At 32.6% G+C, this 26,458-nt stretch overlaps 3 protein-coding genes and 1 long non-coding RNA gene across 5 annotated transcripts; 1 reads left to right on the forward strand and 3 right to left on the reverse strand.

The window, feature by feature from the left end:
• Positions 1 to 129: 129 nt before the first annotated feature.
• Balat (Beta-alanine transporter) lies at positions 130 to 5,634 on the reverse strand. The gene is made up of 8 exons (XM_089701948.1): positions 5,573 to 5,634; positions 4,947 to 5,146; positions 3,982 to 4,177; positions 2,925 to 3,183; positions 2,279 to 2,528; positions 1,555 to 1,940; positions 594 to 772; positions 130 to 464 (listed from the first exon to the last, which is right to left on the reverse strand). The coding sequence occupies exons 2-8, from the start codon at positions 5,144 to 5,146 to the stop codon at positions 150 to 152; spliced, it is 1,785 nt and encodes a 594-aa protein (XP_089558074.1). The 5' UTR covers positions 5,573 to 5,634; the 3' UTR covers positions 130 to 149.
• LOC149483783 (uncharacterized) lies at positions 1,834 to 12,327 on the forward strand. Its single transcript, XR_016316434.1, has 3 exons — positions 1,834 to 1,963; positions 11,381 to 11,599; positions 12,084 to 12,327. It is a non-coding gene; the product is annotated as an uncharacterized LOC149483783 (long non-coding RNA).
• Positions 7,131 to 14,810, reverse strand: LOC149483784 (uncharacterized). The gene is made up of 9 exons (XM_089701960.1): positions 14,652 to 14,810; positions 13,735 to 13,848; positions 12,484 to 12,603; positions 12,066 to 12,214; positions 11,373 to 11,534; positions 8,833 to 8,939; positions 8,482 to 8,593; positions 7,945 to 8,095; positions 7,131 to 7,392 (listed from the first exon to the last, which is right to left on the reverse strand). Exons 1-9 carry the CDS (start codon positions 14,808 to 14,810, stop codon positions 7,192 to 7,194), a joined length of 1,275 nt encoding a protein of 424 aa, XP_089558086.1. The 3' UTR covers positions 7,131 to 7,191.
• Positions 14,811 to 18,103: 3,293 nt separating this feature from the next.
• Positions 18,104 to 24,517, reverse strand: Lfg (Glutamate NMDA receptor-associated protein 1 lifeguard). 2 transcript variants are annotated; one of them, XM_089701986.1, is made up of 6 exons: positions 24,477 to 24,517; positions 24,078 to 24,173; positions 22,136 to 22,242; positions 21,312 to 21,471; positions 19,290 to 19,419; positions 18,104 to 18,701 (listed from the first exon to the last, which is right to left on the reverse strand). In XM_089701986.1, exons 1-6 carry the CDS (start codon positions 24,483 to 24,485, stop codon positions 18,472 to 18,474), a joined length of 732 nt encoding a protein of 243 aa, XP_089558112.1. In that variant the 5' UTR covers positions 24,486 to 24,517; the 3' UTR covers positions 18,104 to 18,471. The 2 variants fall into 2 exon arrangements, with proteins under 2 accessions (XP_089558112.1, XP_089558113.1); XM_089701987.1 differs by lacking the exon at positions 24,477 to 24,517 and adding an exon at positions 24,343 to 24,366.
• Between the last annotated feature and the right edge of the window lie 1,941 nt (positions 24,518 to 26,458).

A 26,458-nucleotide genomic window follows, 5' to 3' on the forward strand; every position in this document is an offset into this window, starting at 1 on the left:
ATTTTCAAACATTCAATGAATTACACATTAATTCCTTTTGATTTTAATAAAATGAAAAAGGGATCAGAAGTAAAATAAAACGCCATCTTTTAAATTGCAATATTTTAAGTTGTAAATTTTAATGTTTGCTTACATTAAAAATTCTATCTTCACTTAACTAAAATGAATTCAACAGCATCTAGATCTTTTTCAGTATTTACATTTTCATTTAAAGGCATATTGACCATTTGACATGAACACAGAGCATTACAATGTTTGCAGGGACTATCATTTTCTTCCTCATCTATAGGTTCTTTGACTGGTGGATTACAACAGAAATCTGTATCAAGGCCCATTCTCTCTCCATCTTCTAAAGTTTGTGGAAGATGCTGGTTCAGCGTTTCTGGGAGAAGCAAGCTTGCTATTCCACCAGCTACCAGTAACGCTCCCATGATGATCAAGGGTAAAACCATAATATCAGAGCCCTGAAATTTAATTATTAATGAGAGGAATAATTTCCTTATGTAACTGTGATTTTTGCCAAAATGTGTGTAATTACACACATTTTTATAGGAATTATATTAATTCTAGAAATAATTCCAAATGCTTCTTACCAAATAATTAACAAGTGGTATAAATATCGGTCCCAACATGCCCAAAACAGAACTTAAGCTCATGCCCAGCCCTCTCACTACTGTCGGGTATAGTTCGGAAGCCATAAGCGGTAACACTACAAATGACGAAGAAATACCCATCTTTCCCACGCAGTACAAAGCAAGTGTTACATTTTCCTCTGAAATAAATCATATTTAGAAATAATTTGGAAAATCCAAAAGTGCACGCCTCATAATTTTTTTTTAATAAATATTTATTAATTATTATTTTTGTTTATTTAATAACAATTAAACCACATCGAATCAGACCCTGAAAAATGAAAGGGTTCTATTCCTGAGCATACTCAAGCGTAAGAGAAAAAAATAATTTGGAAAATCCAAAAGTGCACGCCTCATAATTTTTTTTTAATAAATATTTATTAATTATTATTTTTGTTTATTTAATAACAATTAAACCACATCGAATCAGACCCTGAAAAATGAAAGGGTTCTATTCCTGAGCATACTCAAGCGTAAGAGAAAAAAAAAGACTCGATTAGTAAAGTATTTCGGTCGCTATCGTGTTAACAAGAAAAAGGATCCGCACATACAGACACACGGACGTCCAAGACAGAACTTTTTTAAACTGTTTTTTAACTAGTTTAAATAACAAAAATGACATCAAAAATATCATGAACGTTAAAAATAGTGTTTTTTCTTAATATGTGTGTGTATGTATTATCTTACAAGTGCAATGTATGATACATAAAGACATTTTAAGTTTGAAAAATCAGATGTTTTTCGCGAAGTGACAGTAGTACCCACCTCAACGCTTCGCTTATGAGGCGTGCAATATATTAGTATGAGAAAATGAGTATTTTTGCGTGTGATCAAAAAAAAAAAAACATTAAACCAGCTTAAATATTTTTTTCGAAAGACAAAAATTATGTATAAAATAAAATATTTAATTTGTTGCGTTTACCATGTTGCACTAAAAATGTGGTCAAACATGCGATTCCGCCAACCACCATGCTCATACACAACGTCCATCGTCTACCTAGACGTTCCATAGACGGCCATAAAAATAAATAAGTTGGCAACTCTACGATTCCCGCCAGAAAAAAGTTTAAAAATTCATCTCCTCCCAAAACCGGTGCGTAATATGACAAGCCGACGTACACACTTGTGTTTGTGAACCAAATAAATGTGATAATAATTGTTTTCTTTCGTAGATTCGGTGTTCTAAATAAATCTAGAATGCCATATTTTCGAGATTTTTCTTTTTCGAGATCTTGTTTCAGTTTGTCAGATTCGTATTTACGCCGAAGGTGGACCATGTAGTTCTTTGGCAAAGATTTTCCGTTAATTCTGAAACATTATCATGGTAGTAGGTAAGTAATTAAAGCATTTTAACAACTCTTTAATGCCGACTTATGTAATAGTCATTTTGAAACATATCTAGACCGTACTAGTTATACATATTTCAAATTTTAGTTTAACGAAGTATTTAGGTAGCTGGTAGGTAGTAATAGTATTATAATGACTTAGTTTAACAAATTTTTGTTTCTAGAAAACAAATGTAGGTACACACATAGTTGTTACAAGAAATATTTTATTTCGTTTTTTACTACTAGTTAAGTAATGTAATCCTAATCACTTTTAGTGGTCAAAAAAATAAAAACGTCTTGTAAAAATATGAAACGCACCTGGCCATTTTCTTTAAGATAATTTCAGCTTTTTCAAATTGTCCCCTTGCGAGTAGCCATCTTGGACTTTCTGGCATTGGCCAAATATATAGAAAGAAGCATATAAAAGGCAGCGTCGTAGCCAAAGCTAGGTGCCGCCAGTTTCTAACGAGGTAGACCACACCAGCCAAGAGGATCAGTCCCATGGAATACGCAATATTTGAGAGTATTGTGCAGAGGGTTCGACATTTTGGTCCCACTAATTCAATGGCTAAAAAGGAAAGTTTTATCATCACTACATAGTATAAAACAAAGTCGCTTTTTCTGTCCCTATGTCCCTATATGTATCTATGCTTAAATCTTTAAACTACCCAACGGATTTTGATGCGGTTTTTTGTAATAGATAGAGTGATTCAAGAGGAAGGTTTTAGTGTATAATTTATTAGGTTTTAGACAAAGCGGGCGAAGCCGCGGGCGGAAAGCTAGTTTTTATAATAAAGTTCATCAGAATACATACTTGTAAACTGTACAGGATTTTATTATGTGACTGCAGTTTTATGAATTCGTCCTTCGAATAAGCAAATTGTTTTCATCAAGTTTTTTTAAACTTAGCTATTTAAAGACTTTGGAAATAATATAGCCACGACAAATAAATAAATATACGAACCCAAAACATACGGAGTGGCCATTATTGCCGGTACAGTAAATCCCACACCAAATCTGTACACAATCCAAACATAATAATTCTGCGCGAACGCAGTAGCCACGCCAAATATACATTCGATTACAAGATATATGAAGAACGACGGCTTACGACCGATTGTGTCTTGAAGATAGCCAAATATATAGTTTCCAATGATACCACCAACTGCTAGGAGAACCAGACCAAGTGTGGGAAAAAAGTTCTTGTTGCAAACTAGATTCCACTGAAAAGAAAATGAAAAGCTTTAAAAACATTTTTATAGAGTTCTTAGTAAAAGTAACGTTCGTAAAACTTTCAATAAGATAATAGTGGTTAGGGAGCCAGGTGCAAATTTGGTTCATTATTTCCTCTCAAGAGATAATTCGTCAGACGCATGAGAGTATAGTATTATAAAGCCTCGTGAACGTCAGCTGGCGCTCGTTTGGGGGGGTGAGCGGTTGTAGCCTCCCACGCACATAGGAAAAAAAATACATTCATTCATTCATTTTCTCTCAGCTAAAAATTTGTCAAATTGTAGCTAACCCAATATCTCAACGAAAAAAAATAGTCAGCTGGTTACAACATGGTGTATTATACGTCAGCTGGTGTCTCGAACATGAAAGTTAAATTTAAAGAAAAATTTATTTTCCGTTATTTCCTCTCAAACAAAAATTTACCTGATGATAGCTTATATGTAACTGTGGATAAATATGTATGTCAGCTGGCTGTATCTTGGTGGAAAAACCGTCAGCTGATACGGGAGGCTACAACCGCTCTTCCCCCCAACCGAGCTCCAGCTGACGTTCACGAGGCTTCATAATACTATACTTTGATGCATTTTACTAATTACCGCTTGAGAGGAACTTGGTCATAAAATCTGCTGCTGGCTCCCGGACCATAGTAGAGAATGCGAAACAACTGTGGTGCATTTTTTTAATGGAGAAATAGAACACAAGTAAAAAGTGTTCAAAGATTGGTTGCCAGTTGGACACCAGCTATGTATTACATAATCATAATTTACTTGCTAAAAAACTCTACTCACTTCTGTAACCACAGTGCTTTGATAAACCACGTTTTCGTACATCCATCCGTTCCTACAAGGTACAATTTCGGCAGTTTCTCCGTCCATGGCTGCGTCTTCGAGCGTCGTGTATCGGTTCAAAATGTCGGTGTAATTCAAATCGTACATATTGCATTGGGAATATTCTTGAACACCATTCCGAAGCTCTAATGGTATACTGAAATAAGTGCAATAACAGAATCAATTGAAATACGACATAATATGGCTTTTAAACAACGCCCATATCCCCCTTTTGTGTAAATTGGAGAGGCTTTTTATTAATTACTAGCTTTCCGCCTGCGGCTTCGCCCGCGTTTTCAAAGAAAATATTTCCGGGATAAAACCTAGCCTATGTTACTCGTGGATAATGTAGCTTTCGAATGGTGAAAGAATTTTTAAAATCGGTCCAGTAGTTTATGAGCCTATTCATTACAATCAAACAAACAAACAAACAAACAAAGTTTTCCTCTTTATAATATTAGTGTAGACGTCATTGCATTAAATATAATTATTTGAGGGAAATAATTCAAGTACAAGAAGCGATAGTACATACAAGGATTTCAAAACAATCTTTCTATAAGTAATTATTCAATCAATCAGAACAATGAGAATATCCGGACGTGTATCAATGTAGGGCCTTTAAATTAGAATTAATAGTAACGAATGAGGTTTTTGACTACACTGTTCTATATAGAATTATAAGCTAATATTCTAATAAAATTCGGAATATTTCCCAGACTTTGCTTGCTCTGCTTTCTATATACCACGATCTTTGATAAGTGTATACTAAGTTTGAATTAAATCTGTCCGTTTAATTTCGGTACGAAATAGAGCCTAGGAGTTGGTTACATACAAAAATGTTAAGCGTTAAATGCGTGTTAAAATACAGAAAGATACGACGTGTGTTCAAAAACACTACGTAATTAGAATCTCTAATCACTAAGTACCTCAAATTCTTCACAGCTCCTACATCGTAACCCTCCAGTTCCGGTATCTTGCACCAGTGCTTCACGTCACCAGCCATGAAGAGCTGTGCATATGCATGGAAGCCGCATGGTATTACAGCTGGCAGTAACACCAGGTAAATTACCAGCTTCTGATAGCGACCAAATTCGCCTACGTCTTGTAAGATTGCGTCAAAGTCCATCTGTTGAAGCGAATTTAGTTAAAGTTCCTAGATTTGCGGTCGTGAAATTGAAAATGTTATTTTTAGGGTCATGGCTACGTTTTACAGGAAAATCAAAACAATATCTTGTAATTTTGTACTGAATTGATTTTTTTTCAACTACATATTTCTCGATCGAGTCGTGTATGTATGGGAATACTGATACACGACTCGAAGAACCGGATTCGTGGTATCTTTTCATGCGTTTGAGTATTAGAGAAAAGAAGAATATAATGAGTGTGGCGGAATGCGAATGCAAAGTCAAAATTGTGCGGCATTTGCCGTTAAAGTGTAATGTAGAAGAGAATTTAATCTTTTCTTTTCTTAAAACACCCTCTAAGTTCTTTACTAAGTTTCATATGAAACGTATTTTCTAAAACTACCTTACTCTATTTCAATTGTACATACCTTACTGAATAAGCTGAATGATTAAAGAGCGTATGGTCAATACATCCAAGTTGAGGGACGTGGTCACAACTAGTCAGCCTGGACCGGACAACTAGCATCGTAATGACCCTAGATACACGGGACCCTTTGCGCTCTCATGTTATACAGGGTGTTCTCAAATAGACGGTCTGAAAATTTTACAACAATTGTATGTTGTATCTTTGCTTGTGATGATTTATTCCGTTCCGTATAATGCTCTCATTTTACTTTTTACTATACATGTTACAGTTAAAGTTAAAAACTAGATTTTCCTAGTTCAAATGCCTTTGTTACAAGATTAGATTAGGTTTACTCTGAACATTTGAACAACCGCACGAGAGTGCAAATCCTGAGTGTGATAAGCGATTGTTGGACGTTGTCCACTCAAACCATGATACACCAAAATAAAACCTCTGAAAAAATTTAATTCCACTTTTTAAGGCGCTTTCTTAATTCGTTACAACTACATAGTTTCTTTGTTAGTGTCTTTGTTATACATATATGTATTTATGTATTTTCAATGTAATAAAGTATAATAAATAAATAAAAAAATAGTTCTAGGTATCCATAAAAAACGCTATAACGGAAAACGGGTTTAAACTGTAACAATATCGCAAGATGTTTAATCTAGAATATTGATGATGTCCAGCCAAATTCCAGCAATATTTTTACTATTGATTGGTTTACAAACATCCAAACAAGTTAACTAGTTAGTTTGATGAAAAGTTTGTACGATAAAAAATTTAATAAATCTCACGTTATTTTCCGTTTTACTTAGGTACCTATGTAATTTTTGAAGATTATCGATACCCGGCATACTATCTAAATCATCCCATGTTTGTCACAATAGCTAACTTTTCTGTACAATTAAGGATAATAGCAATAATATTTTAAATGGTGGAAACAGTTTATTCCATATTTACTTATTTCTCCTTCACATTTATTATAAAGAAAAGCCTGTCAATAACATCACCCAATATTGCTTATGGGATGCGCGTGCGCAATTATTTCATTCGCATTGCGCAGTCAGTCAATTCGATTAGTGACATAATTGAGCAGCGAAAGGACATCTGACCCCTCGGTCCAAGGTTACAATACAGGAATACATTGTTAATGAGGCTAAATAAAGATTTCTTAATTATGTATGCATTTAAAAAAATTAAATTAACAGTTGAAAAAAACTTTAAAAGCTCACAAGTTTTGTCAATAGATATTAAATTCACATTTCACATAAGTTTACAGGTTTTCTGTATTGTAGATATATTTTGTTTACCTATTTTTATTTATTTTATAATGTAAATTTTACTAAAATTTGAAGCTTGATCTGGCTACCTACCTACGAATTTCGACTTGTACGGAACCAAATATTTAACGACAATAGAATTTGTGTTTCATTCTTGGGAACTTACTTCTTACTTCTTCCAAAGAATAAAATAAAACTTTATTTATTCAGTTATTAGGTAGGTAAGTCGTCAAATTTTATTTAAAAGTTATTTTTTTTCATATATACAAGAGGATGATAAAAAAAAAACATGTAGGATTTATCAAAAACATTTATTACATTCAGTACATCAGTAACAATGAAAAATCAATCCTTTATTTCATATCTTATGGCACATTTTCCTATACCACTCCGGATCATTTTTGGCGGCGGTTTCTGGGCGGCCATCTTTGTAGCGATAGTGGAATTCGGATACACCACGGCCTGGAGTTCCGTTGACAATAAACTTGCAGAACCTTTCTACCATTCGAGCCTCCCATTCTTCAGATACGTAGTGGACTGATTCGTATTCTACTAGTACCTGTTAATTATGGATGAAATATTATTAATTATTTGGGTATTTATTGCACACAGACTTTTTTGAGATCTTAAAATAGACGATAATTATTACCACATAAAGGAATTTCAAGACATATTCTTATAATTTATGCAATATATTCTGGTAAGTTCGCATTTTGGTAACTACGTCATTTTTGAATATACATATTGAAATATTTTGAAATTGAATACTCAATGCACACCTTATGCTTATAGGAAAAATTATGGCAACCCTGCACGAGCAAACAATTTTTAAATACTTGGGCTTGCATTCGGAAAGAACGGACGGAGAAAAAACCGTACGGAAAGTTATCGAATGTGTGTGACATTCATTGCTTTTGTATGAATTTACTGCGTTCGGAGGCCTTGATTCGGAAAACGGATCAGGAAAACGTATCAGGAAAACTGATGTAGGTATGTGGTCTGTATTTTCACCAAAACATATATCTCCCACGGCCACCTAACGCCTAGCGAAAGCGTAGTCCAGTGCTACATGAAAAGAAAAAGCATAAATATTAATAATCTGTATTTTCACCTGAACGGTATACTCATTTTCTCCCGCCTTGCAAGTAAAAGCATAATCCTTCGGTGCGATGCCATTTTCCCCATGTTGGTACAGTTGTAAGTCTACCCATTCAATCGCATGCACTTCTCCGTTTGGTAAGGATACTACACCGGCTTCAAATCTGTAAATATTGTAAATAAACAATTAATTGATCGTATTTTATAGCGATACATTAAATTAAAGCCATTTACATTGCAGTCTTTGTGTATGTGTCACAAAATAACGGATTTTTGAAGTGAAAATTCTTTAGGCGCTTTAAGTGTAAAATGTCGAGGTCGCGTCATGGCAGCACCGTCACGTCATGGAGTAAGGCGACGATTTTGGTATATTGAAATCTTACCAAAGAAGTTTCACTTCTGACACTGTGCTCGGTACACACGCTCTTTTTTTAAGATAGACAAAAGAGGCTCGAGAAGTGATTCGGGATGAATTTTTAATTTACATTCAAAAAATTTTTACAAACCCATCGAAGATGCAAAACAATGTTTTTGTACGAAAAAAAAATACCTAGACGCAGTGCAGGGTTGGCAGATCACGCCCACGCTGAGACTGACGCCGTTTTGTAGGAAAATGTGGTGGAAAGCGTATCTGTGCATTAGCGACCAGTCGCGGGTGTGGCCTGTGAATTATATTATTAACTTGTTTAGAAGTAGAAGTAGAATAAGTATATTCTTTTTTAAAAAAAGCATAATCTTTAAAAACGTGTGTTGATATGTTTCGAATTTTTCGAACACGGGTTGAATTTGATGGAATGCAGGTCATTGGCAGATAGCTTTTGCCACACGATCAAAATGATTTTTTTTAAAGAATATGATTTTTTATAAACGGCTACAAATTGAAATTCTATAATTTACTTACCAAAGCTGTGATCCCGGAAGGATGGTAGAGTCAATTCAAAGTTTTCATTATCGATGCTGAATTTGCACTTCAGTGTTCCAAATTGTTCGTAGTGTGATTGATGTGCCCTGGATTAGTAAATAATTAGATAATATAATATTTTATTTACTATCAAATTTCTATTATATTATAGTATATACCTGCTAGTGGTCCGCCCCGGCTTCGCCCGTGGTACCTACCTACATGTTTAAACTATCATATCTCTCAAGTTGGATCGAACTGCACATGGTGTGCGAATTTTATTATAATTGGTTAAGTGGTTTAGGAGTCCATTGAGGACAAGCATTGTGACACGAGATTTATAATACATATTATATACTAGCGGTCCGCCCCGGCTTCGCCCGTGGTACCTACATGTTTAAACTATCCTATCTCTTAAGTTGGATTGAACTGCACATGGTGTGCGAATTTTATTATAATCGGTTAAGTGGTTTATAGGCCAGTGGAAATTAACATTAAATTCGCAAAGCACGATGTAGATTTGAATTTTTGGTATGTTGTTTGGATCAGTTAGGGTGATGTAAATCCCAATTTGCAACTTCGAAAAAGTTGTGCTCGCTGCGCACCACGTGATAAACTGCGAAAATTTTGGACTTTTTTCACTTTTTGCTCTAAAAGTCATAAACTATGCGTTTCCGACGAGTATGATTCAGTACATAAATTAAGGTTATTAAATTTGCAACAATTTAAGCCTAACCGCAGCTCTCTAAACCTTATAACGACTAAACTGTGGCCATTCGAAGATGGTTCATTTTTCCCGAAATATTGAAATTTTTAGTTTTGCTCCCGTTTGAAGCAAAATATTGGCAAAAACCGCTCGTTCTATGAGAAGTTCGTATAATAAAGTTGTAGTGCATTTAATTTTCTTTCATAAGAGCATAGAACAAAGTCTGTGAGACAAATATTTCACACACAATATCTGAAAAACAAAAAGAAGGTAGAAATAGATTTTTAAAGAATTGAAACTGAGAGCATATAAAATCATAAAAAGAATAATACTTTTTCATTTGCAGGATAGGTAATTAACAAAATTACAAAATTTGGGAAAGTAGGAAAAAAGATTATACGCAAATAATAAACTGCGAAAATTTTGGACTTTTTTCACTTTTTGCTCTAAAAGTCATAAACTATGCGTTTCCGACAAGTATCATTCAGTACATAAATTAAGGTTATTAAATTTGCAACAATTTAAGCCTAATTAAAGCTCTCTAAATCTTATAGCGACTAAACTGTGGCCATTCGAAGATGGTTCATTTTTCCCGAAATATTGAAATTTTTAGTTTTGCTCCCGTTTGAAGCAAAATATTGGCAAAAACCGCTCGTTCTATGAGAAGGTCGTATAATAAAGTTGTAGTGCATTTAATTTTCTTTCATTAGAGCATAGAACAAAGTCTGTGAGACAAATAGTTCACTCACAATATCTGAAAAACAAAAAGAAGGTAGAAATAGATTTTTAAAGAATTGAAACTGAGGGCATATAAAATCAAAAAAAGGATAATACTTTTTCATTTGCAGGATAGGTAATTAACAAAATTAAATTTTCTACAACTTTATTTTATGACCTTCTCATAGAACGAGTGGTTTTGCCAATATTTTGGTTCAAACGGGAGCAAAACTAAAAATTTGAAAATTTCGGGAAAAACTGACTATCTTTGAAAGGCCACAGCTTAGTTGTTATAAGGTTTAGAGAGCTGCGGTTAGGCTTAAATTGTTGCAAATTTAATTATCTTTGTAATTTTGTTAATTACCTATCCTGCAAATGAAAAAGTATTATCCTTTTTATGATTTTATATGCCCTCAGTTTCAATTCTTTAAAAATCTATTTCTACCTTCTTTTTGTTTTTCAGATATTGTGAGTGAACTATTTGTCTCACAGACTTTGTTCTATGCTCTTATGAAAGAAAATTAAATGCACTACAACTTTATTATACGAACTTCTCATAGAACGAGCGGTTTTTGCCAATATTTTGCTTCAAACGGGAGCAAAACTAAAAATTTCAATATTTCGGGAAAAATGAACCATCTTCGAATGGCCACAGTTTAGTCGTTATAAGGTTTAGAGAGCTGCGGTTAGGCTTAAATTGTTGCAAATTTAATAACCTTAATTTATGTACTGAATCATACTTGTCGGAAACGCATAGTTTATGACTTTTAGAGCAAAAAGTGAAAAAAGTCCAAAATTTTCGCAGTTTATCACGTGGTGCGCAGCGAGCACAACTTTTTCGAAGTTGCAAATTGGGATTTACATCACCCTAACTGATCCAAACAACATACCAAAAATTCAAATCTACATCGTGCTTTGCGAATTTAGGGTTTTTTAGTGTCAATTTCTACTGGCCTATTAGGAGTCCATTGAGGACAAACATATATATTAAGATAAAGATGTAATAATGTACCTAATATAATATCAATCAGCCAATCAACTAGACGGGGTGTGCGAACCACGGGTGGAAAGCTAGTAATATAATAAACTATCTGTATAATATATTATTTCAACTCACGTTTTCAGCCCTTGGAAGTATTCCTTGCTCCACTTCTCTCTAGCTATCGATCTGATGACGGCTGGCGGATGCAAGTCGGTGTCGTATTCAAAGTAGTTGCTGGTGGCTGACCATTCGCCTGTGAATTCCACGTCTACCACCTTTTCCGGGTCGTTTTGGTACCTAGAATGTAAAAAGGAAAATGAAAAATTGCTGTGTAAAATGATTAAATCCTACCTGTACATTATGTGTCACAATGTTTGTCCTCAATGGACTCCTAAACCACTTAACCGATTATAATAATATTCGCACACTCATCTTTATTATATATATTAAGTATATCTTTTACTTTAATATAATAAAAATATTACAGTTTCCATGAAATATAAATTATTTACATATTATATGCTTTTGTATCCTTACAGATTTTGAAAATACATATGTTTTTGACGTGACAACGTCTTATAATTCGATAAAGCCGGCTGCACGCACGAAAAAACAGGACTCATGCGGCGTTACCTCGCTCTGAGGCGTTCTATGTAAGGCTTGAAGTGCAAGCGAGAGCGCGGAACGAGCGACAAAGAAGCACAATCGGACGTTGTCACGTTCAACTATCGTCAGTAAACCGACTTTACAGACAATTAATTTTTTAAACAAGACGCAAATTTTTCTTTTTCTATAAGTGAAGAAAGAATATAAATGAAATTAACATACCACATCTGCCCTTTGTAGGACAATGTCCATTTTTTCATCGGCTCTACTGGAGTTATTTTAATACCTTCAGCACCAAATTCACCAATTTCTGCCCCAAACAGTACCGTATCTGGAATCTTCTTACTACAGAGCAGACCTTTTTCAGGCAACTGAAATATAATAATTAACCGACTTCAAAAAAAAGGAGGAGGTTATCAATTCGGTCTTCGTAACGTAGTTATTTTTATGTAGTACAGAAAAAGCATCACATATAACTACGTAACTAAACATATAACCTAAGTAACTAAAGTTAAAAGTATTATTATTTTCTGATATTTTTTTTTATCGTTTTCTATTTTATGTTCGCTGTGTATGTTTGTATGTGTGTGTGTGGAAATAAATGTTTTCTGCCATTCTAATATGTGTCTCTGAAACTTACCCCAATATAAAATAAGCCGTTACACATGCCCATAGGTCGGCGTTCGCACCCCATAACAACATAGATGCCTTTGTCCGAGTCATCTTTCCTTGATGAGATGAAGAATACTGCGTCGAATGCCTGCAAAAATAATGTGTAAATGAAGCTATCTTATATTGATTTTATAGTATTTCTATTGATAAATAACTAACTAAATAATTATTCTCTATTATATATTTTCTCTATTCGAAATAGCTAATTATTCCCAGTGGAGCTTGGATATAAAAAGTCGGCAAGAATTATTGTGAAATGCGACTTCATAAGAAACAAGCGACTTCACTGTAAGTAAGTAATGTAATTAAATAAAATTGGAGTGTCTGTTTTTAATATTGAAATTATGGATTTTTACTAAATGCTCATATTCAAGAAATGTCTCTATTTAATCTACCTACACTTAACTAATCTACTTAGTTAATCTTGTTATTATTATAACAATAAACAGTAAAAAATATGTCAATCGACCGCAAGAAGTTCAATGTGGTTTTAAGTAGGTATGTACCTACATCTTGTGGTTACGACATATAAGATCACTGTTGATTATGTTACTCTAAAAGTCATTATGTTACCGGTACTCACTACTTACTCAGGTACCGGCAATGCAGGTGTTCTTTGTCGGTTCTATGGTAGAGCTACGGGAGTGGCACAAGGCCCCAGATCGTAAGGGGCCCCAAAATGCAAAAACTAAAAGGTTACATCGACGTAGACACTTTATTAAACATGGCGCATTTTATTCATCCTGTTAGTTAATATCTATATCTATATATATCTATTATCTACTCCATACTAATATTATAAATGCGAAAGTAACTCTGTCTGTCTGTCTGTTACTCAATCACGCCTTAACTACTGAACCAATTTGCATGAAATTTGGTATAGATATATTTTGATACCCGAGAAAGGACATAGGATAGGTTTTATCCCGGAAATCCTACGGGAACGGGTTTTTCTTTGAAAACGCGGGTGAAGCCGCGGGCGGAAAGCTAGTATCTATATATATCTATTATCTATTATTGGAAAAGTTATGAAATTGAAATCACTTAATACTAAGGAGGTTAGATATTATGATAAATAATATTTAACTTTCGCTTCTACCCTCAATGGATATCTACGGACGACAGTTCTTACCTACCTACTCGTCAATATAAATAAATAAATAAATCAATCAATTTAAATAAAATAATTACAATGTAAATATTATTTGTTTTGTCTTACCTTAGCGTGGTCACTTAGAGGTTGCGCTCGGTCCATTTCAGCCGGATTTGCTATAGCTTTGACGCCCTGCCCCGCTCGCCCGTCTCGGCCTGCTGCCTTGTATTTATTGGCATACTGTAAAAGATTAAATGCTATAGGTATAATAATATATAATTGTGTGTGCTTCTCAGTTATTTACCTTTTTTCAATAGAGCGCATCATAAATTATACTTAAGTACCTGTATCTGTTATATCAAGGAAACAATTAACTAACATTATTATATCTTCACTTAAAAATCTATAAAAATTAATTGTCAATTAATTATGGAAGTAATTTATTCAAATTAAAGTAACTAAGTACATAATATTTAACAGTTATCACAAGATAATATTAAATGGGGATTCAAAAATATAAATTTTATATAAATAATATTAGTCTTAGCCAATAGCTATCTATTCAATTCGATTTAATTAAAATGAAATATTTTTATAAGGACCTAACCCTTAATGACATAGTAAATTATCTAATACATATTTACTTTGAATACTTCTTCACATAATCGGTTTCGTGTTGGTTTAATGACTCAAAACGTTTTAAGTCAAATCATAGTATCATCTACAATAACACTAAGCCTGCTTCATCACGATTTTCGTGAAAAGCCTTTGTAAGACATTTCTATAAATTTCAAATTTTCCATGCCTTTACCGGGCAATCATTTAACTAAATACCAAATTTTTTCGTGAAATATCAGCAAACGCATCTTCACAATTTTTTGGCTATTATTATTTTTAATTTTTCGATTCAACAATTTCAATTCATCAAGAAAATACATCTCCGAAAAAAATATAAGTACCTACTTAGTGCCATACAGTTTAAAAATGGCACCACAATTTTTCATAAATTAAAAATCACGATCGAAAATAAAAATCAAACTTACTTTTCTAAAATAGTACAAACACGAAAACACAGCATATTTCAAATAGTACCACTTTCCCGGCACTGAATACACCCCAAATATGGGTTTAGAATCCTCTTTATACAGAATATAATATATTAAAATTATAATAAAAATAGCGATCGCTATCAAGAAAGCCATGTTGAAGACTAGACGACACTGCGGTTTCATTAATTAGAGATAGCGATACAGTATCGGCAGGGACGGATTTAAGAATTATAAGGCCCCATTTAGTGCCTTTGTGTCTTCAGCTTTATAGAAGATCTGTGAATAAATTGAAATTATCGACGGTAACCCGCACGAAATCAGCTCGATAAAACCATTCTATGGGGCCTCGTAAAGGTAGTTAGGAGTTAGGACACATTTTCTGATGATGATGGAACGAATAATAATATTATGGTCGCTTAACCGCATAGGAACAGAAATATATTATCAGTATTTCGTCGGTGTTTTGTAAGTTAATTCAATGCAATAAGGCTAACTTTATACTATACTTAAAATTGTAAACAGACATAATATATGATTTGTAGCAATATAGGCGTGTTACATAAAACATTGAGAAGAATAATATACATTTTGGGGCCCTAAATAGATTATTTTGTAAGACTTTTTTGATAAACTCCGACTCTGTATGATAAAGCTATTGACAATTGGTGTGTAATAATAACAATTGAATTTTTATTATAACTGCTTATCGGTCAAGTTAAATAAACAAATTCCTACCTAAGACTGTGAAATGGTGCTAAAGACAATTCATTTATATTTCTGATATATACTTTATGATCCTGCGGCTTTATTCGTCTGGTAAAATTAAAAATAGACCATATGTCCCTTTCATTTCTTTGTATAAAAAAAAAATATTTTTGTGAGTGTATTTCTGATCAGTGATCACCTTAGTTATAACTTTTATGTGATTTGTCAATATTATTTTATCTAGATTGAAAACAAGACATAATAGGTACGTTTAATTCATAATTTATTTCTAAGAAATTACTTTCAGTGGTTAAAAACACTATAGAAATGACGTAAAAATAATATCAATTTATTCCTAACCTGCCTTAATAATCATAATTTTAATTTAGGTGCGATAAGCGTGCTATTTTAGTTATTCGCATGAAAGTTAATACTAATTTACTTAGTAGACGATAACATTGAATAAACACGGATAGTGCAATTGTAGGGCTTCTAGATTATTCTACAATATAATAGCTTTTAGAACTTAGTTGAATCCCCAGATTTGATTACTGAATATTAAAAAAAATTGTATAAAATATCAAAAATTTAGACCATGAATTATTATGAAATAAGTAAAACAATTTACATGAATTAAGACCGGACCGAACTAAAGTTTTAACTTACCTTTGAATATTTTTTGACGTGACAACACGTCTTATAATTCGATAGAGCCGGCTGCACGCACGAAAAATCATGACTCATGCGGCGTTACCTCGCTCTGAGGCGTTCCATGTAAGGCTTGAAGTGCAAGCGAGAGTGCGGAACGAGTGAAAAAGAAGCACAATCGGACGTTGTCACGTTCAACTATCGTCAGTAAACCGACTTTACAGACAACCAATTTTTTCCATAAAATTTCAGAGATTCGAGAATATTCCGTGATTTCGCTAATTTAAAATTTGCTTTTTTTTAGCCGTCAAAAGGTAGGTACAGCAGTCATTTAAATATTGTTTCAAATGGAATTTTCTTGAAAGTTGTTGGCTCTAACGTGCTGAATTACATATAATATTATCTGTAGTGCTGATTATAAGTTTATTTATGAAAATGTCGATGTTCAGAAGAGTCGAGTTATGTTGGAGTCAGAAATCTGCTCTAGCCACATGTAGATATAAATAGTAAATACATTTAAGTAGGTTTTTTAAATAAACTATACCTAAGGACATTTAAATATAACTAGATAGCATATTATAGGACTTTAAGATAAGTATTAGCATTGCTTATTCAATTTAAAAATAGACTTACATGGTGTGCTGTGTGATGCAGAAATTCCTTCAGCATTTGATTATGTTGATAGGAATTTTTGAAACGTTTAGGGATACTCGTAAAAATAACAGAGTAGAGACAATTGATGGATATATTTAGTTTGATTCCATAAATGTGTTACTCAAAGGTGTGTTATTAACTGCGATAAGGGTCCCTAAGTAAGCTTTTGACTGTGCTTTCTGACTGCTGAATCTAGTTAGTTCAGGCGAAGCCGGGATGAGCAGCTATTGGAATAGTAGATAGGTAAGGTTTAAATAATAATAATTTACTTGTACATAGGTAAACAGTATAATATCAGTATTATCAGTGCACAATGTGTTATATAATTTTATCTTTATCAAGATTATTGATTGTAAAAATTCGACATTTATTCAATCAATACCTAATTAATTAGCACAATATCTTGTAGGCATGTAATTAGTAGTTGTTAGGTAGGAGAAGAAATAAAAAAAAATATGATTTAAAGATATTTATTAAAATAGAAATTTAAGTGACAATCACACTAAAATTTGTAGGTATAATATATTTTGAAATAGGTATAACATTTGTATACATACGAATATACACACGATCAAACAATAATTGTGATAAACAATTTGTAAAACATCATTAATTAGTAATTAGTTGTCTGGATCACTGTGTGTATCGTCTAACGGGTGCATTTACATCAAACGAGCGAATGCTTATTCTAACCCCACTACCTACGTGAAATTCTTTTAGTGTAAACAGGCGTAGAGCATTCTTTCGTTGTTCTTATAGCGTTCGAAAATATTCTATGCAATGTTCTAATACTGAACAACCCTGAATACGAGTTTTGGTTTACACTTCAATCACGAAAGAATGCTCTTACTCTATCTCTAGCTCTATGTTCGGTTGATGTAATTTATGCACCGTAACACAATCAAATAATTTCCTCTCACTAATTATTATAAATGCAAAAATCTGTCTCTCTGATTTATGATATCAAGGATAAATCGCATCACCGATTTTGATGAAATTTTAATAATGAAGGATGAAATTTTTTCCTCGGTTGTGACTTGGGATTCGGTTTTGTCTGCGGGTGAAACCACGGCGCAAGACAAGTTATGAATATACCCTCAATCCTCATAAACTCATAAATTAGAGAGCAAGAAACATACGTAAATTGCAGCATTATAACGAACCCCATTTATATAAAATTAGATAACAAATTACCCTATCATTACGCACACATCAAAGAACTTTGGTTTGTATACTTATTTGCTATGAAAATAAATACCTCATAAGTAAAATAGAGTTGTGATAAGTAACAATATTTCTTTGTGTGCTATTTTATATACTAGATATCTAATATAGAATCTAATACAATATTAAAAAGAACACATATTTTGTAGTATTTATTTTATGAAGTTCGACATTTAGTTTATGTTTATCATTATATTACTATTAGTTCCTCTGTTTATCATTCCAAGTAAGTAACTCATACTTAATTTAACACATCAATATATCTAGATAACTATTTATTTAGATAAAAAGACAAGTGGATAATAAATGATCATAAAATCGATAAGATTCTTCATAACAGTGAATCATTCGTGTTTCATAATTCAAAGATAAGATGATCAAAGACATTAGTTGGTAAGTACTAAGTAACAAACAACGCGGATTAAAGCAAATTTTTACCGTTTAAAATGAGAAAAGCCTGTCTTTTTTAACCGACTTCAAAAAAAGGAGGAGGTTCTCAATTCAGCCGGTATATTTTTTTTACAACCATTTTCTTACTTGGAAATTATCTTTTAAGTTATAAATAATATTAAAAAATTGATCACTATTTCGATGCCCCCAAAATAGTCAAAATATACAAGAATATGTTAACAATATCTAAATATAGGTTGAGAGCTGCGAAAATATATTCCTCTGGTGAGATGCTGTACTTGTGTTTCCCGCCCATCATTAGTTGTGTATCATAGACTAGATACATAGAGAATAGCAGTACTCCCAAGGACGCGTACACTAGGCGAACTATGTCGTTGCGAGGGATGAAAATTGATATCAAACCTGTAATAGGAAGTTTTATTATAACACAGATAGTTGATTACTAAATCTATACTACATAATATAATAAAGCTGAAGAGTTTGTTTGTTGCGCTAATCTCAGGAACTACTGGTCTGATTTGCAAAAATCTTTCGGTGTTATTAGCCCATTTATCAAGGAAGGCTATAATATATTATCACGCTAAGACCAACAGGAGCGGAGCAACGCGGGTGAAACCGCGGGGCGCAGCTAGTAGTAATAACTACTAGCATAATAATGCTTGTTCTTTGGCTTGTGTTTTCACTATCCTACAAAGTGTAAATTCAAGTAAATATTGACTCATTTCAAAACAGTGTAACGTGTTGTATAAAAAACAAGTTAAAATCTAGAAAGATTCACATAATTATTGATCATAATTTATGTAAATTATAACTATCAGGTCCTCTGATTAGATAATCTGAGAGGTTCTCCAACGTCATTCGTACTTCGAATTTAATTGTGCCTAAAAGCCTAATCTGCATGACATTTAATTTTAATTAAGGGACGCAGTTTATCTTTAAATTCAGGCAGTTTATATTTTTAAATTAACAATAATAAATAATAATGCGTACCAAACATAAGAAGTACCATAGACGCGGCGACGAGCGCTCCGCCCATCATGGTAAAGTCCCATTTCGTTTGGAAAGCAAATAACGTAAGTCCCAGACATACTGCAGCTGTTATACCTACAGCTATGAATACCTGAAAATATTTGAATGGTTATTAAATAAGGGGTATCATTTAAGCTATCAGCAATTTAATTAGTTTTGTGTTTCTTAAATAATAGGGTTTGTCCTCAAAATAGTAGATCTGTCACCAAAATGTAGTCACCAAACAATGCAAAATCAGTTCCACAATAAATCACCTAAAATCCTGAGATATAAGGTCTAGTACCAAATAAATGTTTTTGTATGTATTATAATAGGTGTGTCCTAATAAGTATTTAAGCAAACTAATTTAAATTATCACCAATAAATCATATTATGTTACTAGAAAATTGCATTAAGTTCAAATAAAAAATTAGGGTTGTCATCATCGTATCAACCAAAAGATTCTGCTACTTAACTAGACTCCCAAGGTTCTAAATTTCCACTGGTAGTATAAATTATATTTAAATAAAATTTTTAGCAGAGTAGTAAATAAAACAATTAAAGTCAAAATAATCAATATTTATTGTTTAAAATAATTACCACTGAACAATCAGCGCTGGTTTAAAATAGCTGGCTTATGGCTAGCAGAATAGTAGATAAAACACTTAATTAAAGTTAAAATAATCAATATTTATTCTTAAAAATGATAACCACTGAATAATCATTTGGTCATCATTGGTCAATTTTTAAAGCGCGCCAATTTGTCTCCGCCCCTTTGATCATTTTTTCATTAAAATTATAAATTGATGTATTAAATTGGTAACGAATACTATTAATTTAATATCTGAACGAAATAAAATGTTACTATCTACTGTATTGGTGACAAAATATCAAATAAAAAGGAGTCGCAGTCAGGGATCGATAATCGATTTATTTGGTGACAGATCTACCATTCTGAGCACAGAGCTATTATTTAAGTAACAAAACTGTTATTATTAGAACGAAGTTTATATTCATGTAATGCAATATAATTTTATTGGTTATCGATCTCTTATTTTACACATATATTAACATTAATTTGATAATTCATACCTGGGAACAATTTTTGTTTATCTGAGAACGAAAATATTTCGTGGTGATAGATCTATTTATTAAGTGATACAGCTTGATGACAAATATAAATTTTGGTGATAGAAAACTTCCCTTAAATAAGTAACACAAATGTTTAAGACGAGGCTCCCTAACATAATTTCTAGCACTGAGAGACCGGTTACGGTACTAGACGCTAACACAGCCGTGATAAAGTTGAATATCGCGTGCGCTCTTTGAATAATTGATCTAGAGAAAAAATATCTTGTGATTCAATAGTAAACTCTATTGTCTAACTGTTAACATTTATTTTAGGCATAAAGTCCAAGTAAATCTTTAAAAAAATGTAATAATCCTTAAAAAAGGCATAGTTTTTGAATAAAAAATGAATCGAGCGAAAATGTTACAATTACGTAGGTAACTGTCTTGTACATCGAAAGAAAAAGACCCAATAAATCATATACTAAAGTTTCATTTTGATTGTATGTGTGCCTGTTTCAGAATATTAATGCAAATACACCGAGTACACCGAGACATCCGATTTGTAGTTTGACGTGATTCTGTTGTGTGAAATGTTGAGATGAGTATTACCTATATCATATAATTGTAATGATTAAATCGCTTATAAAATCGGTTAAAATGCATAAATGTTTACATAATATGTTAGTACTGTTTATACTAATATTTACGAACCTAGATACTCGCGAACACAAGATAACATTATGTTGCAACGTTTTTCTGGCTTTCTTGTTGTGTTATTTTATGTTTTTCGACTGCATGTGTATGCATATTTTTTCAGCATTGCGGATATGCGGACAGACAAACTCATTTATTTTTTCAATTCTTTAATATTTTTAGTTCATGTTAGGAAGGTGATGCAGTTTATTAGCTTCATTTAGTGCATTTAACACATACCTCGGTAGCTTCATACGTGCTAGAAGCGACGCCCAATAGGAAACTCTGGGCCAGTGTGAAAATGAATAAGAAGATAAAATTCATCGGTGTTGTCCTTCGCACGTTTTCACAGCACGCCATTGCTATAATGCAGACAAATGTCACTACTAGCGCTATCCAACTGAAATTTATTAAAAAATAATTATATATTAGTTTATTATTGGATATTAGTATATAACTGAACAATTGTTTATTATGTTTTAACTTTTAAGATAATTTGATCTGTAACAGTAAATAAAATGAAAATATAATCAGAGAAGGCCTATTTTAATTTGCAAGTCTCTACGTAATAGGCTGTTTCAAGTAGTACTGAAGGGATTCGTAATTCTAAGAAATAAATTTGCATGCATGCAAATACAACAACTGTACTTATGATTGGAAATACATACCTACATACATAGGTAATGCTGTCTGTCTGTTAAATATGGCAAAGAAATAGAGACTGAAATATAGAGCTACATATATACATTTTTTTCGCTATAATTTTTACAATAAAAAAACATTATCTGACTTTGTTTGTATCTATGATGTTTTATGCAAAAGGTCAACATCAATAATTTGAATTTGATAAGCCGTCATTAGGCAACCACTGAAAATCAGTGTATTCCACTGAGTTACAGGCCTATTGTGGCATTTAAGTTACATTTAAGTTACTTGTTTCATTTATTTGTATCTTTTTATGTATCCATAATAAACGTATTTCATTTCATTTCACAAATTGCAAATGAGCAAAGCCGCGGGATAAAAGCTAGTAGGTATATTCGTAAACAATAAACTGTACTTACAAAAGGTAAGGATTGCTTCTCACGAACACTTTTGTTGGCTCGTGGAAAACGAATAGAGCAATGAATCCCATTGTAACCAGCAGCTGACACATAAGTATGGAGTATACCTGTGGTAATAAGAAAAATAATTGAATTAGTTTGAAAAAAATAATAATAAATAAGACAATAATTTGTCTTGTCACCGATCCTTGAAAAGTGAACAAAGTTTGAATAAAAAGCGGGTCAAAATCGAGTCTAAAGCCACCTGTCCATCTGCAAGAAATGTCCGACAGTCTGTCTGACAGTAGCTTGCAAGTCTAATTCCGCGTTTTCACCTGCAAGTAGACTTGCAAGTTGCTGTCAGACAGACTGTCGGACATTTCTCGCGGAAGTTTTCTTGCAGATAGAAACGCGGCCTAAAGGAGTCGGTTACATACATACAGGTGAAGCTAATAAAAACGTGTTAAAAAGACATACATATTGATACTTAAACTCTTTTATATTTTACGTTTGAGTATTCCTTATTTCTTCAAATTCACTGAGAAAATTTGGGTTTTCATGGAAAATTGTTAAGCCATATTTCCATTTAATATAGTATTTTTTTAAATATAGTTTGAAATAATACTTTTTGATATTATGAAGGAGATTCGATATAATGATAGGTATAATAATATGTATTAGCCTATTAGCACAGCTATTAGGTATGTATCTGGACAAAAGATTTCGGCATGAACGGCCATGATAAAGGCCATGAACTTCTAAAATATAAAGTAGGTATTTGAATACCTACATAAACAATTCTTTTTGTGCAAAATGTTTTCAATATCCTTATTTAAATTTTTGTTTAATTTTTAAATGATAGGTGTTCTCATCATTTTGTTTTTTGAAATGTTAATAATACAACATCTGGTAAAGTTTTGTAATTCCCACACATTGCAATAGTCCAAAATCGGCCGCGGACTACCCAGGGCTGTATCTCTATAGTGCAGTCATGGGCAGGCTGCGGCTGGTGTCCCACAAGTCCCACAACACATTAAAATTCTCTAAAGGGCCTCTGCGTGTTGGACCTGTGTCCCCACGTAAGCCTTCCAAAGGACCGGGTATCTTCCTTCTCGTGGTACCCGTGTATTATGGAGAGCAACATCTGGTAATACCCCATATTTGCATACTCGAAATACATGATAAATTACACAGGTAAATACGTAAGTAAATTTCCGAGAACCAACCAAACATATGCATATTATTTTGACGATAAAGTTATGAATCATATTTCATATATCCTATTTAGGCGCGCATAGTTGTATTTTTATCTAGATTTTTGCGTATAACGGAAAGATAAAAAATATGTTCAAATTACTTTCGTATACCGTATACCTACCCCTACATATATATTACAAGTACTCAAAATGTATATGTCGTGGCTGGTCGTGGCCATATTGTAAATTGAGAAAGTAGGATTATTTGTTTGAGTTTCTTTCACGTCGCATCGGAGCGATTTTATTTAACGATTTTTCTCTACATTTGAATCGTGTAGAGTACAGCAATAATTAATACATTCTCTAGTTCAAAGTATATCACTTATATGCACATAATGATAATATGTATGTGTTTCATAAGTATTACAAACAATAACATCTATTCTTACCTAGAAGTCTTATTAGAAGGTATCTGCAAAGTTACAGACACAGATTATAAGAATAGTGCGTTAGGTTTTATTACCTACTTTATATTTATTTTTCCTCAAGAATGTTTTGAATGAAATGAAATGATGTTAGTTCAACATTTGTATTTTTGTATATAGAATCTCGTAAAACGGCTCTACTTATTTAAATGTAATTTTAATCACAGATAGTTTAGACTTTGAACTATTACTATTATAGGTTAAATATATCTATTATATTACCATTATTTATACTTAACAGTTAATACCGGTGTCATTTGTATATACCTAAGTAGTACCTACCTTTCGAATGAATGCCTTTCGTATTGATTGCTCGCTAAAGTCGAATTGTTCCATGCCGCCATCTTCGAACCTTGATGGATCCATGTAGACAACTTGCTGAAACGGTAAAAATACGTTTGCAATAACACTGTTACTTCCTATATTATTATTGAAGAACCATACAACATAAACAATAGTTTCCTTGACTGACTAATGATTACTATGAAATCACAAGTGCATATTGTTACTGCAATTTTTAAAGTTTATCAATATCTATGTCACATACTTCTAGAACACTGAAACACAACCGATTATTACGAAAACTGATTGTTAACTACAGGTAAAATGTATTATCTACCTATATATCACATGAAGAGTTTTCGTGAATAATAAGGACTATTAATTAAAATACAGTTTTACCTGGGCCATGTAGACGCGAGTGTTGTGTCAGTTTATCGTTTTGATACTGATAGGCTGGTGATAAGGTGTTCGTTTCTTCGATAAAAGAACGTTGATACCAACGGCCAACCTTACCTGCGTTCTTTTCGCAGTTTATTGGAAATTCGTGGAAATGATAAGGTAAAATATGTAAAAAATTAAATATAGCTCCGTTTTAAGTTGAATCACAGTCGTGAGACAAAAATTAGGTGATTGATATTGTTTTATTAATCAGTAATTGTTTTATCAATAAAAGCTTAAATAATAGTGATGAATCATAGCTATTAGCTTCACTCAGAACATTTGGAAGTCAAAATAATCTACGTAGTTAGTTAGAGCATTTTGGATGTTTATTTGAAAAGTTTAATTAGTCAGCTATCTGTTTTAGTTAAAACATTGCTTTATATTTTTCTTTTTTAATATGTAGGTATATCCATCTTGATATATTCACCTTCACCGTTCGCTGTAGAATTATATCTTCATTAAATAGACCGATAAAAATGAGTTTCATTTAAACATTTTACCTCGACCTCGATATTTAGGATCTTCATAGACATTTAAAAAATACTACCAGCATGCGTTTTCAATGCCATTGAGGCATTGAACTATCGACTTCGAGGAAGCGTGGCTGTCGGCGTGAAATGAAAAAGAGCGGAAACAGACATTTGTTTAAATAAATACATATTTCAGGAAATTTTTCACATACGGCACGATCTGATCCCATATTATGCTTTAGTTTGTGTTATGGAAACCAAATGGCTGATAAACATACACATATCATTTTAAATACTTATATAGATAAATTAACACCCAGACACAGAGCAAACATCGATGTTCATCACGCAAATAATTGCTCTGGGTGGCAATCGAACCCACGACCTCTGGCTTGGAAGGCAGGGCAGGCTCGCTATCACCTAAAGCTAGCGTTAGATTGATCTTGTTCAGTAATTCAAAGAAATAGGTTCGTTAACTCTTTTAGAAACCAGTCGTAGGCATACAACTGGTTTATTTTGAAATTTCAAAATTTTTTATAGGCAAGTAAAAATAATTTAAAATAAATATAATGATCGTATTTTAATAAAAACTAGGCAAAGCGTGCCAACGAATGCATCAGGATTGGATGAAAGATTCTACATGAACTAGATAATTAATTAATTAGTCTTTAAATATCTAAAATCTAATAATATGCTCTGTTTTTAAGGGTTTAAAAATAAAACAACATCGTAGTGGACATTTATCACACAATTTATTAGAATCATAATGATGACGGTTATTATTATATGCAATATAGGTAGCATCAAGTATTAACACATTATTAACGACACTTAAGTATTATACCTAATAAATAAAAACTAAAATGAAAACAAAAAATAAATACCTACTAGTATGTTTGTTTCAGAACGTGTTCATTAAAAACAATTATAAAGAAAACCAAATTACATCAATTTCAACTTTTACTGACACTAATTTCTATTTTTAAGCCCTAATAAATTTTAAATGACTATCATTGATAGTTCAGTGAATGGATGATTTTACAGGAGTAAGTCACGCGAAGCAGGTTTACATACTACATAAAAGGCGTAATTTATCCAAAATGTGTCGTATGCATGATGCAAGATATTTGTACAATTTTCTTTTGAGGTCTGTGTATTCGAGGCAGATGGATAGATTCAGACGATTTAAATAAAGATATTTTTTATTTACTTAAAAGTTAAAAGGTAAGAAAAAATAAAAATATATTTAGCTCTTTTGTTTAAGAGCGAGCGCGCACGAGCAACTTTGTCTCCGCAACTATTTTGTCTCTCCCATCAATTTGTATGGGGAGTTGCGTCGCTACGTGCGCGCACTTTCATACTAGCCCATGGGTGGAGAGACAAAATAGTTGCGGAGACAAAATAGTTGCGGAGACAAAGTTGCTCGTGCGCGCTCGCTCTAATGTATGATGTAATTGTACGATTAGTGGA

Source organism: Colias philodice, chromosome 12 (genome assembly GCF_061535455.1).
Source record: "Colias philodice isolate Cphi_HAF_F1 chromosome 12, ilColPhil1 Martin Lab GWU primary, whole genome shotgun sequence".
Classification (NCBI taxonomy): Eukaryota; Metazoa; Arthropoda; class Insecta; order Lepidoptera; family Pieridae; genus Colias; species Colias philodice.

Coding starts and splice junctions, on each gene's coding strand:
- Balat (XM_089701948.1), bottom strand. CDS start 5,146: ATGGACTTTGACGCAATCTTACAAGACGTAGGCGAATTTGGTCGCTAT. Junction 4,178..4,946: donor GGAGCTGTGAAGAATTTGAG/GTACTTAGTGAT, acceptor CACTTATTTCAG/TATACCATTAGAGCTTCGGA. Junction 773..1,554: donor CACATTTTTAGTGCAACATG/GTAAACGCAACA, acceptor GATTTATTTCAG/AGGAAAATGTAACACTTGCT.
- LOC149483784 (XM_089701960.1), bottom strand. CDS start 14,810: ATGGCTTTCTTGATAGCGATCGCTATTTTTATTATAATTTTAATATAT. Junction 13,849..14,651: donor GTTTGTACTATTTTAGAAAA/GTAAGTTTGATT, acceptor AATCTTTTACAG/TATGCCAATAAATACAAGGC. Junction 12,604..13,734: donor CTCTAAGTGACCACGCTAAG/GTAAGACAAAAC, acceptor TTATTTTTGCAG/GCATTCGACGCAGTATTCTT.
- Lfg (XM_089701986.1), bottom strand. Junction 21,472..22,135: donor AGAAGCAATCCTTACCTTTT/GTAAGTACAGTT, acceptor AATAAATTTCAG/TTGGATAGCGCTAGTAGTGA. Junction 18,702..19,289: donor TATGGTACTTCTTATGTTTG/GTACGCATTATT, acceptor TTCCTATTACAG/GTTTGATATCAATTTTCATC.